Source organism: Chionomys nivalis, chromosome 14 (genome assembly GCF_950005125.1).
Source record: "Chionomys nivalis chromosome 14, mChiNiv1.1, whole genome shotgun sequence".
In the NCBI taxonomy this organism is placed as follows: Eukaryota; Metazoa; Chordata; class Mammalia; order Rodentia; family Cricetidae; genus Chionomys; species Chionomys nivalis.
Genome location: NC_080099.1, coordinates 47,400,260 through 47,414,755, shown reverse-complemented (window position 1 = coordinate 47,414,755; position 14,496 = coordinate 47,400,260). Strand labels below are relative to the sequence as shown.

Here is a 14,496-nt window from a genome sequence, read left to right as displayed (position 1 = left end):
GGAGGGACACTAAATATATTAATTTGTCTTTGGTACATTTGTGTTTTGTGATCCAGGTTTCACTGTTGTGTTTTAGGCATCCAAGAGTGAGATTGTTGAGATATGTGCACTTTTAGTTCATTAGGTAATACATGGTTATTTCCCACTCATTAAAATGTTTCATACTCCTACAAACAGTGCTATAGTTCTTGTTTTCCTTCATCTTTATTGTCAAATAATGTCATCAGTATTTTACTATTGACAATGAGAAAGTATCTAACATTTTCATAACTACTTTCTGGATGTATTTCCTCCTCTCCCATCCTAATTATGCATCTTTTGATCACTTGAGAAATTAGTTAATTATGTTTTTATTCTGAGTTCTTTATTCAGTTATTAACTTTTTGAGACAGGGTGTCTTTGTTACAGCTCTGACTGTCCTGGAACTGGCTTTGTAGACCAGGCTGGCCTCAAACTCATTGAGATCCAACTGCCTCTGGTCCCAAGTGCTGGGATTAAAGGTGTGCGCCACTACTTTTGGGCTGGTTATTAACTTGTATTACCTCTCTAGTATATTGTAATCATTACTCTTTTGTTTGTTTTTGTTTTATGGGACAGGATTTCTCTGTGTAGCCTTGACTGTCCTGGAACTCACTTTGTAGATAAGGCTGACCTTAAATTCGGAGATGCGCCTGCTTCTGCCTCCCTAGGGCTAGGATTAAAGGCGTGTGCCACCACCACTAGGCTATAAATAATTCTTTGTATTTTTATTTTAGTCCTTTTTTCTTTTTGTGATATTCCTACTATGTATGACTCCCTGTGTGCTTGGAACTCATTATGTAGACCAGGCTGGTGAACTCAAGTACTAAAGGCACTTCCGCCACTCCTGGCTTGCTTTAATCTTTGGACCTCCCATTCATCTGGTATTTTTTTCATTGAATATAATAAAATAGGCGATCTGATCTGTCCTTTCTTTTCTCAATTGTGGCACTGCCAATTTTATGACGAAAGCTTTTGTTGTTGCTGCAGTATGGTAGAATTAAATGGTGCTGTAAGTGTTGCATTGGGTTGTTTGGGCTATCACAGCTGTTTCAGCATTCCAGACTCTCAAGAAGGATTAAAGGGTATCTGCCTTAATGTTTTAACTTTTAATCTTTTATTTCTGTTTCAAAGTATAAGAATAAAATATTCTCTTTGTTGTGATTTGAGATAATAATTATAGCATTGTTCTGGCTGGTACCATATGATTTTTATCTGGAAGTCTGTGAGGAATGAAAGTGTATCTATTCTCTCCCCGTCGACACTCCAAGTTTTTTTCATGCAGGGTCTCTATATCACTGGCTGGTCTGGAACTACTGTGTAGGCAAGGCTGGCTTCAAACTCACAGACCCACTTGCGTTAGCCTCTTCCTCTGGAGTACTAGAATTAGAGGCATGGACTACCACACCAATCTGCCTGTTATTTCTACACCAGCCTTTTCTCTTTGTGTCATAGTAGGGAAGGTGAACCGTAAAATGCCTACTTTCTCATTTTGTTTCTAGATGATGTCATTATCATCAGGTCCATGCCAGTACCATTTTTCCTGTGTAGAAACTATTCTTACTTTCTACCTACTTCTAGACTTGTCAGCCCTGATTATGATGGAGTCTGTGATTTGATGCTGGAGGTCAACCCCCTGCCTGAGTAATAGTATTCTACCGTGCCGCTACATCCCTGCCGCTACCCTGTACTTCCCTACCCCCAGTCATGTTCCCCTTCTCTCCATTTTGTCACTTTAAAGATTTGTTGACTTATTTTTTATGTTAATGTGTGTTGAATGCATGTAAAGTAAATAAAATATATTTTGTGGATCAGTGCATGTTTAGAGAGGTGTGTTGTTTTGAAACAGTCTATGTTTTGAGCCGCCACACCTGCTTAGAGAGTTGTAGATAAACTGGGCATGGTGATGCAAGCCTATAATTCCTAGCATTTTGGAGAGTAGCTTTAAATAGCAACGAGGTTCTGCTCATTTGATAAGAACATATAGTGTTTAATTGGATGCTAAGAACACCTATCATCTTGACTCCAGACCCACTTTTTTGGGTGGGGGTTGGGTTTTTGAGACAGGGTTTCTCTGTGACACAGTCCTTCCTAGCTGACTGTCCTGGAATGCACTCACTCTATAGATCGGGCTGGCCTCAAACTCGCAGAGATCCGCCTGCCTCTGCCTCCTGAGTAATGGGATTAAAGGCGTGCACCACCATCACCAGGCTTCAGCCCCCTCCCCCCCTTTTTTTTTTTGAGACAGTCTCAGTATGTAGACCCGGAACTTGATGTGTACAAGCTGGCCTAGACTCCAGAGATTCACCTGCCTCTGAGTTCTGGGATTAAAAGAAAGCACCAACACTCTTGGCTTCTGTTCATTTTTAAAAGACATTTATTTTGCCTGGGTTGTGAATGGCTTTAATCCCAACAGAGGCCTAAGAAGGAAGAATTTGAGGCCAGTGTGAGCTATACAGTGTATAGGCCAGCTAAGACAAATAATTAGTAAGGATATTACTTTGTAGCCCAGGGTAGCCTGGAATTTGAGACGCCCTTGCCTTAGCTCCCCAGTTGCTCTGCTGCCCAGTTTGAAGGGCCTGTCTTTGCAGCCCATTGTCCCCTCACATCACACTACACAGCACTTATTTCACCTTCCTCCACTACAGCATCAGAGCTCTCCTTCTGCGTTTGTTTGGTTTGCTTTGCGGTTGGGGTTTTGTTGTAGTTTTGGTTTGTTTGTTTTTTGAGACAGGGTCTCAACTATGTTGTCTTGGCTGGCCTGGAACTGACCTGCTTCTCCCTCCCCCTTACTCCCCAGTGTGTGCGCCCCAGGCCTGGCTAGGTTTTACTTTTGTATTTATAGCAGAGCATTGCTAAGTGTCCTTGGCTGGTCTGGAACTGGCCTGGCCTGGTGCTGCAGGTGTGTGTGCTGCCACTTCAAGCTAGATGGCTCCTCTTAATTGTTCCTTCGTTTACCAGGGATTCGCATCACCAACTCCTCATCTGCCAAGAGCTTGTAAGCACTTGTATGTTCTACTAGCTTGTTCTGGTTGATTTAGTCTCCCTTCACAAACAGACCCAGTGTAGAAGATAAGAAACACTCTCTTGGTGTTTTTTAACAACAGCTGTGGTGGGTGTGTGCCTGTAGGTTTTCTTGCCAGAAGGCCTGAGGGACACTTAACACCTGTTACTCCTGTTTTCCACTGTCTTCCATAGGTTGGTGGTTTTTAAGCCCTCCAAACCCATCATGTCCACTGCTAAAGTGTCTTTTATTCTTGTTCTCCAGATGAGTGAAACCTGCCTGATTGTTTAGTAGTGACTCAAGTGGTGTGGCCTCTTAGTTTTACAAGAGGGTATAAGCTCCATATTTTTAGTGACTTTGTAGTTAATGGGGCTCTAGGGGACTGACTTACTAACCAAATTCTCTGGAGATTGATTTGAAAATCCATATGCAAGGTTATTAATTTACAATGGTGCATATACCTGTAGAGATGAAAATCCTCTCACCTGCTCAAGGTAAGAAGGAATTTTGCCATGTGAAGAATTAGACAAGGAAAATTAGATTTAGCCCAGAGATATTTATAGCAAGCAACCCTCAGTTTGTGGTCCTCTAATTCGCTAGTGCTTTCTATCTTCCAATGTATTATTCCCATTTCTTTCTCAAGACAGCCCAGGTGAACCCTGAATGATCTACCCACCTTAGCTTCCTGATTGTTGGGCTTATAGGTATGTACCAATATGAGCTGAAAATTTTTCTTCTTTTTTTGAGAGGAAAGCTCAGTTTGTAGCCTTGACAGGCTGAAAGTTCTTTTTTTTTTTTTTTTCTTTTCTTTTTTTTTTTGGTTTTTCGAGACAGGGTTTCTCTGTGGTTTTGGAGCCTGTCCTGGAACTAGCACTTGTAGACCAGGCTGGTCTCGAACTCACAGAGAACCGCCTGCCTCTGCCTCCCGAGTGCTGGGATTAAAGGCGTGCACCACCACCACCTGGCTCTTAAATTGTTGTTTGTTTGGCTTGGTTTTCAGAATAAGGTTTCTCTGTGTAGCCCTGACTGTCCTAGAACTTACTCTGTAGACCAGGCTGGCCTTGAACTCAGATCTGTCTGACTGCCTCCCAAATGCTAGGATTAAACGTTTGCCACCTTTGTTTGGCAAATGTTTTGTTTTGTTTTGACTAGCCTAGGTGACATGATGTTATTTCGAGACAGGGTTTCTCTGTGTAACTGGCTGCCTGTAACTCACTCTGTAGACCAGGCTGAACTCAAACTCACAGAGATCCGCCTGCCTCTGCCTCCAGAGTGCTGGGATTAAAGGTGCGCGCTACCACAGTCCAGCAACAATTCTCTTTTAAAGGTTCTATCAGTTTATACCATGACCAATAAGTATTCCAAGCTTGCTTAGGGAATGAATGCTCCAGGCAACCCTCTGAGGCCCTTATTGTTTCTATTTATAGACAAAGGAAGTCAGGCTCAAAGAGACTAAAGTAGAACCATGGGGGAGTTGGGATACAAGTCCCTACGTAACATTGATCTTATAGCTCCTCAAAATGCTGTACATATTTGAATTTTTATTCAGACTATCACTGTTAATCCAACTACCATTCAGTATACTCAGTCTTAGGTGGAATAGATATTGGAAAGATATTGCTTGGAAAATAAACTATAAAGAGGAAATGGTTATTTACTTGAAAACAGCAGCACATCATCATGCTTCATCACTTTATTCTACAGTTTTGTAAAATTGCACATAATTCACATTTTGAAATAGGAAGGGAAATTAAAAATCAAGAATCTTATTAATGAACCTTTATTTCCTTTACTCCCCGACAGTCATCACAATATCCTGTTACTCTCACCTCTAATATCTCAAATAGAGTTCACATTCATGTACTCTTACTGGTTTTTTTGTTTTTTAATTTTATTTCTTTGTGAATGGTCTTAGTTTCTCTACTCCATAGTTTATCTTTTAAGCCTAATCCAAAGTTAATTTTTCCCTTTAAAATTAATTACCTATATAATAAATGATACATTCATTGAAGAAAAAAGCATCTGATAAAAATCACGTTTTATGCCCATGTATAGATGCTCCTCTCAGCCTTAATCAGAGAAGCATCATTCTCAGTGAACTGCAGTGGATGTACAGGCTCATGGCTGAACATGGCTCCTAAGTTAAAGACCAGGCTGGTCTACAGAGCAAGTTCTGGGACAGCTAGAGCTACACAGAGAACCCTGTCTCAGAGATGGCTCCGTGGTTAAGAGCCTGTATTGGTTGCTCTCGTAGAGGCCCTAAGTTCAATTCCCAGCACCCACCTCACGCAGCTCACAGCCACCTGTAACTCCAGCTCCAGGGTATCTGATGTCTTTTCTGGACTACATAGGCATCTGCACTCATGGGGCATGTTATCAAAGTTAATCACACAGCACACTTGCATGTATGTCTGTATGAGGACATCAGATTCCTCTGGAACTGGAGTTACAGATAGTTGTGAGCTGCCATGTGGGTTCTAGGAATTGAACCCAGTCCTCTGGAAGAGCAGCCAATGGTCTTAACTGTTGAACCATGTCTCCATCCCAGAAATCTTTTTTTTAAAAGGAAAAAAACTAAAACAAACAAACAACAGAGATGAAGAGATGGTTCAGTGGTTAAGAACACTTACTGCTCTTGCAGAGAATCTAAGTTCAATTCTCAGCACCCATGTTGGCTAGCTCACAACTGACTATAACTCCAGCTCCAGGGGAATCTGACATTTCTGGCTTCTTAGACCTCTGCATGCACACACATAACACACACATCCCTACCCTTTGTTGTATTTTCTTTCTTTTTTTTTTTATTTAAAGATTTATTTATTATGTATACAACATTCCTTCCATGTATGCTTGCATGCCAGAAGAGGGCGCCAGATCTCATTGTAGATGGCTGTGAGCCACCATGTGGTTGCTGGGAATTGAACTCAGGACCTCTGGAAGAACAGTCAGTGCTCTTAACCTCTGAGCCATCTCTCCAGCCCACCTTTGTTGTATTTTCATTTTGTTTTCCAGACACAGTTTCTATGTGCAACAGCCCTGGCTGGCCTCAAACTCAAAAATCAGTTTGACTCTTCCTGGGATTAAAGTTGTGGGACACCACGTCTGAATCACACTTTTTAATTTTGTTTGTTTGCTTGCTTGCTTGTTTTGGTTTTTCGAGACAGGGTTTCTTTGTAGCTTTGGAGCCTGACTTCAAACTCAGAGATCCACCTCTCTCTGCCTCCTGGGTGCTGGGATTAAAGGTGTGTGCCGCCATCACCACCAGGCCATGCTTATGTTTTTAAAAGTAAAAATAGATCTTAAAAACAAAACCAAAACCTTCCAATTAGAAAACAAAATGGATCTGGGCTCTGCAAAAAAGTATGTGTTCTTAACCACTGAACGTCTCCCAACTTCTAGTTTTTTGTTAATTTATCATCCTTTTCTTGCCTGCTATGCAGAGCTGAGCTGGATTCCTAGTACTGCATAAAACCAGGTGTGATGGCACATACATGTAATCCCAGTTGAGGGCAGGATGGGATACATGAGACCTTCTCTGGGAAGAAAAAAAGGAAACCTTGGACCAGTGAGTTGGGTCAGCTGATAAAACACTCTTGCTGCCAAGCCTGCTGGCCTGAGTTAAAATCCCTGCGACCACACTGTGGAAAGAAGTGGTTCCAAGTTGTCCTCCATGTTTATACTCTGGCAATTGCACATACACACAAAATAAGTAAATAAAGGTAATAAAAATTAAAGTGAGATGCGTTAGCAGGTAAAGACACTTAACCCCAAGCCTGAGTTCTATTCCCAGAACCCATGTAGTGGAAGGAAAGAACAGACCCCTGTAAGTTTTCCTCTGACCTCCACATGCATGTGCCACACCTTAAATAAATTTGTTTTTTTTAATCTTGTTTTTTAAGATTTAATTCATTTATTATGTATATGGTGTCCTGCCTGCATGTATCCTTGCAGGCCAGAAGAGGGCACCAAATCTCATTACAGATGGTTGTGAGCCACCATGTGGTTGCTGGGAATTGAACTCAGGACCTTTGGAAGAGCAGGCAAAGAAAGCTCTTAACACTGAGCCATCTCTCCAGCCCTGTTTTTAATCTTTTAAGTAACAGAAAATATCAATAAAAATGACCTTAGAAGTAAGTTTATGGAAATTTTCTTAGTCTTTTGTTTAAAACTAGGAAAATTGTTTTCTCCCGAAATGTGACATTCCAATTGTTTTTGATATCTCTTTGCAGATCTTTGTAGAATTTGACGGCTGTAACTGGAAGCAACACTCCTGGGTTAAAGTTCATGCTGAAGAAGTAATAGTACTTCTGCTAGAAGGATCGCTTGTTTGGGCACCCCGGAAGGACCCAGTCCTTCTACAGGGCACTCGTGTCTCAGTTGCGCAGTGGCCAGCACTAGTAAGTAGCTTTTATTTATTTTATTTATTTGTGCTTATTTATTTTGGGGGGGGGAATAAGTTGGAGACAAGTTTATATACTCCAGACTGGCTTCTTGGCAGACTTTGAACTTATCCTCCCACTTCTACCTTCCAGGGCTGGGATTACAGGTGTGTGCCACCCAGCCCTGTTTATACCATGCTGGTTATCAAACCCAGACCCATACACGTTAGGCAAGCATTTTGATATTTTTTCCCCTGTTGTACTATTTTCTTTTTATTTATGGTGTCAGGTATCAAATCTTATATACTAGGCAAGTGTCTTACCACTGAGCTATATCATGTAGCCCAATAAATGAATCACTTTTATTAGATAGGAGCAATTTGACCTTTTCTCTTAGACCTATAAATATTTACTTCATAGTATAAACTCTTCAGAAATTGCAAATATCTACATGCTTTGTCTTTAACAAACTTTTCTTCTGAAGTTACCAAAGCAAAAATTAACAGTTCTTTTTCTCTATGTTCCGAAGAAAAGTTTATTTTGATTGATTGATTGATTGATTGATTGATTGACTGACTGATTGATTGATTTTTCAGGACAGGGTTTTATTGTGTAGCCCTGACTGTCCTGGAACTCATTCTATAGACTAGGCTGGCCTCAAACTCACAGAGATTCATCTGCCTCTGCCTCCCAAGTCTTGGATAAAAACATGCTCCACCACTGCCCACTGGTTTATTCTGTGACTAACCCAAAATAAATAATGTAAACCAAACGGTACATTCAATCTGTTGGTATACTATTATCTCTTAAAATAAGTTTTAATTTTTTTTTTTTTTTTTTTTTTTTTTTGGCTGATTCCTGAATGGAACTTACTGTATATGTCAGGCTGGTCTCACACTCACGAGATCCAGATGTGTCTGTCCCTGGGTTCTGGGATTAAAGGCATACACCACCATGCCTGGCTTGCCCTTATATATATATTTTTTAAATATTTATTTATTATGTATACAATATTCTGCCTGTGTGTATGCCAGCAGACCAGAAATGGGCCCCATTACAGATGGCTGTGAGCCACCATGTGGTTGTTGGGAATTGAACTCAGGACCTTTGGAAGAGCAGGCAATGCTCTTAACCTCTGAGCCATCTCTCCAGCCCCCGCCTTTTTTTTTTTTTTTTTTTTTTTTTTTGTCTTGCACTTTCAGATAGTGTGTCTTCCTGATTTGCCCAGCATGGTCTGATAGTATATACCTGTGATAACAGCACTTGGAAAGCAGGTGAATCATGAATTTAAGGACAATGGGTTATATAGTGAGATATAATTAAAGGCATAGGGGGAGAAGAGATTTGAACATATAGCTCATTGGGTAGAGTACCTGCCTAACATGCATGAAGCCCCTGGTTTTATGTAAAGCATCACATAAAAGCTGGTATGCTGGCACACACCTGTAACCCCAGGACCTAGGAGGATGAAGGCAGAATTCTAGAAGTTCAAAGTCATTCTTAGTTTATAGAGAGCTCAAGGTCAGCCATTTTTTTTGGTATTCGAGACAAGGTTTTCCTATGTAACAGTCCCCTTTGTAGACCAGGCTGGCCTCAAATTCACTGAGATCTGCCTGCCTCTGCCTCGCAAGTGCTGGGATTAAAGGTGTGTGCCACTGCCTGGCAACAATGGTTAATTTCTTATTCCACTTGCCATTTTTAGATATAAAAGTATTAAAACCAGGTATGATGGTTTACACCTATAATTCCCTCATTTAGGCGACTGAGGAAGGAGGATTACCATAAATTCCTCACCCTGAGCCCAAAACCAAACAGAAGTTAGAAAATACTGAGCAAACATAGCCAGACATGGTGGTGCACACCTTTAATTCCAACACTTGGAAGGCAGAGGCAGGCATATCTCTGAATTTGAGGCCAGCCTGGTCTACAAAGTGAGTACCAGTACAGTCAGGCTACACAGAGGAAACCCTGTCTCAAAAGAGAGAGAGAGAGAGAGAGAGAGAGAGAGAGAGAGAGAGAGAGAGAGAGAGAGAGGGAGGGAGGAGAGAGAGAAATCTCCTTTGGTTTGCTTCCTGAGGTAATGTGAGCAGTGGCAATGTTTGAAATGTTCAAGGCCTTGTTTGTTAGCTTGTCTGTGTTCCCTAGGATGAGAGGAGAGTAGTAATTGGGTGTGCTTCTCTAAGTCAGAGAGGAATTGACTGTTCTTGTTTTCACTTCCAAGTTCTCATCAGCCTCTTGTCATTGTCATTGTGCTCCACAGACTTTCACTCCCCTGGTAGATAAGCTGGGTCTGGGCTCTGTGGTGCCGGTTGAATACCTTGTGGATCGAGAACTGCGTTTTATGTCAGATGCTAATGGGCTGCATCTGTTCCAGGTATTTGTTCTATCTAATCTTGGGCTTATTAGTTACCTCCTTGTTAATTTCCTTGTTGATTCAAATCCTTTTGGCATTACCTTGCTTCCTGTAATAAATTTCTCTGTGCACTTGAAGTTTTCTAATTTCTTAAAAAATACATTTGGTGACTGATGCTTCTTTTCTCTTCTGTACTCCCAGCCCCACTCTAAAGCCACCCAGGACTTCAAGAAAAATGGCTTCTCTGGGGTTAGAGAGAGGGCTCAGCAGTGTAAGAGCACTTGTTGCTCTTCCAGAGGACTTGAATTTGGTTCCCTGCACCTATAACCTGAAGGGAAACCAATGGCCTTTTTTGTCTCCTGATACCTGCTCACGTTACACACACACAAATAAATAAATAAATTGAAAGGGGCTTCTCTAAGATGGCGTTTGATATGACTTGTGTGGCTGGAACCTAGTGAGGTTTGTGTTTACTTTAGTGGCAGATGAGCAGAAATGAGCAGCAGGTGGTTCCTAGCAGTGTGAAATATGAAAGGATATGCGCACGTGCGCGCACACACAGAGAAAAGTGAATGTGAATAGTTTAGACAGACTATCATGTGAGTGGTAGTTTCATTAAGAAAGATACTACTGATTGGAGAAACGGTTCAGAAGTTTCTGCCTGTGTTTATTTCTTTTTTTAATTTAATTTTGTTTTGTTTTTATTGAGCTATGTATTTTTCTCGGGTCTCCTTCCTTCCTCCCACCTCCCCTTCTGCCATCTCCCATGATCTCCACGCTCCCAGTTTACTCAGGAGATCTTGTCTTTTTCTACTTCCCATGTAGATTAGAAGGTTTTACTCTTTCATTGGGAGAGCTGAGACCACTATTTCCTAAACTACATTCTATGAGTTATTAATGGCAGTTCTTTGTTGTTCTTTCTCCTCAGAGGTCATTCCCTTTCAGTGTCCTTGCTTCATTCATCTTCATGCTCCTTGGGTTTGTGGGTGATGCAGGACTCTTTAGGGAAGGATTTTCTCATCTGTTAAGTTTTATTGCCTTTCATTTTAACATCAGTTGTTTCCTTTTACTTTGCCAGATGGGAACAGATGCTCAAAACCAGATTCTTTTAGAGCATGCTGCATTAAGAGAAACAGTTAATGCTTTGATCAGTGACCAAAAGCTACAAGAGATATTCAGCCGAGGTAAGAACAAGCAGTTTTCTGTCCTTGAACAGATGGGCCGTTGATGGAGAATGTCTGTAATTAGCTGAATTTTTAGAATAAACTGAAAACAAAGAAAAACCAGCCTCTTACTCAGGCCACCATGTTTAGTGTACTAAACAGTGTCACTTCCTACCATTGGGTAGAGGGTTCAATTTATAAAATTTCCATATTTTCTAATAATTCATAGTCCTGACAAACACAGCACCCCTAGATCTTCTTTCTGTATTTCAAAACACAAAGTTTTGATGTTTTCCACATAGTATGTTAACTACATACTAAACAAAGCATTAATGATAGAGACACCATCCTTAGAGAAAGCCTTCGCTATTGTTCTATTTATACTAACAACTTGCACATTTCTCAAGAGCTAAAAGCTTGTTAATACCAACAAAGTATATGCATAAAGCAGTCCATTCATAGACTTGTCCATTAACAACAAAAGTAAAGGGGGAGGTGTGTGCTAGAGTTGTTTTTTGTTTTTTGTTTTTTTTTTTGTTTTTTTGAGACAGGGTTTCTCCGTAGCTTTTGGTTCCTGGCCTCGAACTAGACCAGGCTGGCCTCAAACTCACAGAGATCCGCCTGCCTCTGCCTCCCGAGTGCTGGGATTAAAGACGTGCGCCACCACCGCCCGGCTTGTGCTAGCGTTTTTGAGTCTAGTTAGTGGTAGAGTGCTTCTGTAAAATATGTAAATTCCTAGCTCCCATATTTTCACCATGAGTTGAACTCTCACCCTAACAGTACTGAAACAGATAGCAGGACATTAATGGTCATTTATTGTTCCTATGGCCATTTTACCTAGTAGCACATTTAGCTTAGTGACCTGGTTTGTTTTGTTTTGCTTTATAGCTTAGGCTAACCTTTCAGAATTTTATGGTTGAGGGAAGAGATAAGAATAGATTAGATAAAATAATAGATTAAAAAGATAGAATTGGGGACTTGGGGGATTCCTTAGAAATGAAAAGTTTATAAAATTCACTAGAAAAAAAACATTGTTTCATTTTTATTCTACTGAGTATGAAAAATTGTTCCTTTCAGCTCTGCACAGAAAATGCTAAGTGTTTACCTCATGTGCTTAGCCCAAGCATTCAGTTCTAATTGTTCTCTTCTCTAGGTCCCTATAGTGTTCAAGGTCACAGGGTCAAAATATACCAGCCAGAAGGAGAAGAAGTATGGCTATGTGGTGTTGTAAACCGTCAGGACGCAATCACCCGTCTCATGGAGGTTTCTATAACTGAGGTGAGGCTCTTATTCTAAGAGGTACAGCCACTGCCTTAGTGTGGATGACAGCAAAAAAGTATTTCAGCACTGTAAGAAGGCTGGCTTCTCCCTCTGCCTCTGCTTCTGAGTGAGCCTGAGGAAGGCTGCGTAACTGTTACCTCATTGTGAGTTAGAGGTAAACATGTAAAACCTCACTGACACCTTTAAACCCAGCACTCTGGAGGCAGAGGCAGGCAGATCTCTGTGAGTTCAAGGCCAGCCTGGTCTACAGAGCGAGTTCTGGGACAGCCAGAGCTGTTACACAGAGAAATCCTGTTTTGAAAAACCAATAAGGGGGCTGGAGAGATGGCTCAGTGGTTAAGAGCATTGCCTGCTCTTCCAAAGGTCCTGAGTTCAATTCCCAGCAACCACATGGTGGCTTACAACCATCTGTAAAGAGGTCTGGTGCCCTCTTCTGGCCTTCAGGCATCTACACAGACAGACTATTGTATACATAATAAATAAATAAATATTAAAAAAAATAAATAAAAAATAAAAATGTCTTAAAAAAAAAAAAAAAAAGAAAAGAAAAACCAATAAGTAAGCCTGCTGACTTCGGAGCATGGGAGTCTTTGACAGTTCTTGTAAACTGGGTGTGACTGCATTTACATGTAGTTCCAGCACTCTGGAAGCCTTATCCCGAAGAAGAGGAAAGACCGTTACTGAAATTCTTTGGTCAAATTACACAGGCTTTATTTTCTGTCAGACAGAGCTGTCTCTCTCAACTGGAGTTTGAGAAAATAGCATTGAACATAGAAGTAGGTCAGATTTAAATAGCCCCCAAACTTCAAGGCTTCAGGATAAGGTTTGTAGGATTTCCAGAAGAATTTTGGTTGTATAGAAACTTAGTTGAACATTTCAAAATTATTTGGCAGAATATCTTATCAGGATATATTCAAAGGTGTTATCACAGTACGTCAAGGTATGAGTCAAATTCCATAGTGTGGGGGGAACATGTCAAGTTCCAGAAATGAGTTAAAGCACGGTCAAGCTTGAATTTTGCAGCAAACAGAAAAAAACTTGTTGTAATAATAAAGTTAGTTTTTTGTTTATATGCATGGGTGTGTGTGGGTATATGTGCTATATGCATAGTGTGCCCACAGAGGTCTGAAGAAAGTAGGATTCCCTTAAATTGTTCCACATAGTTATGATTTACCATGTGGGCACTGGGTAAACGTGATGCCAACCCAGGTCCTCTGCTCTAAAGCTGTCCTATTTCTCTAGTCCCCACTAAAGACAGTTTATTAAAAACGTTCAGATTATCTACATACATGTAAAGTGCATAATGAAAACTGCCTCTTCCTCTAAGAAACTGTTTATTGCTCCCACAGTGGTGCCACCAGTGTGGTGTTTTCCATATTCTTCCTAATATTTTCTAAGTATGTATCTATAATATGTTTTTAGTTTTATGAAGTTTAATTGCGTAAATTATACTTTAGTGATTGATATAATATGGTACATAGGCACATTTCATCTTTTGAATATAATTGTATATGCATGCTATACACACACATATATATGTATTTGACTCATCCCTTAAAATACATGTTTAGGGCCGGGCGATGGTGGCGCACGCCGTTAATCCCAGCAGTCGGGAGGCAGAGGCAGGCGGATCTCTGTGAGTTCGAGACCAGCCTGGTCTATAAGAGCTAGTTCCAGGACAGGCTCCAAAGTCACAGAGAAACCCTGTCTCGAAAAACCAAAAAAAAAAATATATATATATGTTTAGTCTACAGGCAGTGATGGCGCATGCCCTGAATCCCAGCACTCAGGAGACAGAGGCAGGCAAGTGTCTGTGAGTTCGAGGCCAGTCTGGTGTACAAGAGGACAGGCCCAAAAGCTATAGAGAAACCATGTCTCGAAAAAACAAAAAACAAACAAAAAAGTATATTCTAAATGGATATATCATAACTAAATAGTTTTAAATTGGGGGACTTTGAAATCAGGCACGGTATTTTTACTAACACAGGTAATTGCGCAATTAGCACAGTTATACATGATTTCACACATTTTATTTATTAAATTGAACCCTTCATGAAGGTATGGAAAGGTGGTTCAGCAGTAAAGAGTGCCTGGGCCTGAGTTTGTTGCCTAGCACCCTCTCATAGCTGCCTATAACTCCATTTAAAAGGGTTCCCACACTCTCTTCTGACCATTTGTACTCATGTACAAACACACATACATAACTTGTAATTAAAAATAAGTCTGTTAAATACATTCCTAGCTGGGCACTTGTGGCACACACCTTTAATCCCAGCACTTGGGAGACAGAGGCAGGCG

General features: G+C 40.7%; 1 protein-coding gene across 3 annotated transcripts in view; it reads left to right on the top strand.

Annotated features, from left to right (window-relative positions):
* Positions 1-14,496, top strand: part of Kdm3b (lysine demethylase 3B) — a 62,286-nt gene that overhangs the window by 4,178 nt on the left and 43,612 nt on the right. For all 3 annotated transcript variants that reach the window (XM_057789382.1, XM_057789383.1, XM_057789381.1), the window contains exons 2-5: positions 7,252-7,419; positions 9,662-9,775; positions 10,833-10,938; positions 12,071-12,195. In XM_057789382.1, the coding sequence (XP_057645365.1) occupies positions 7,252-7,419; positions 9,662-9,775; positions 10,833-10,938; positions 12,071-12,195 (513 nt within the window). The remainder of the gene's footprint in view (positions 1-7,251; positions 7,420-9,661; positions 9,776-10,832; positions 10,939-12,070; positions 12,196-14,496) is intronic.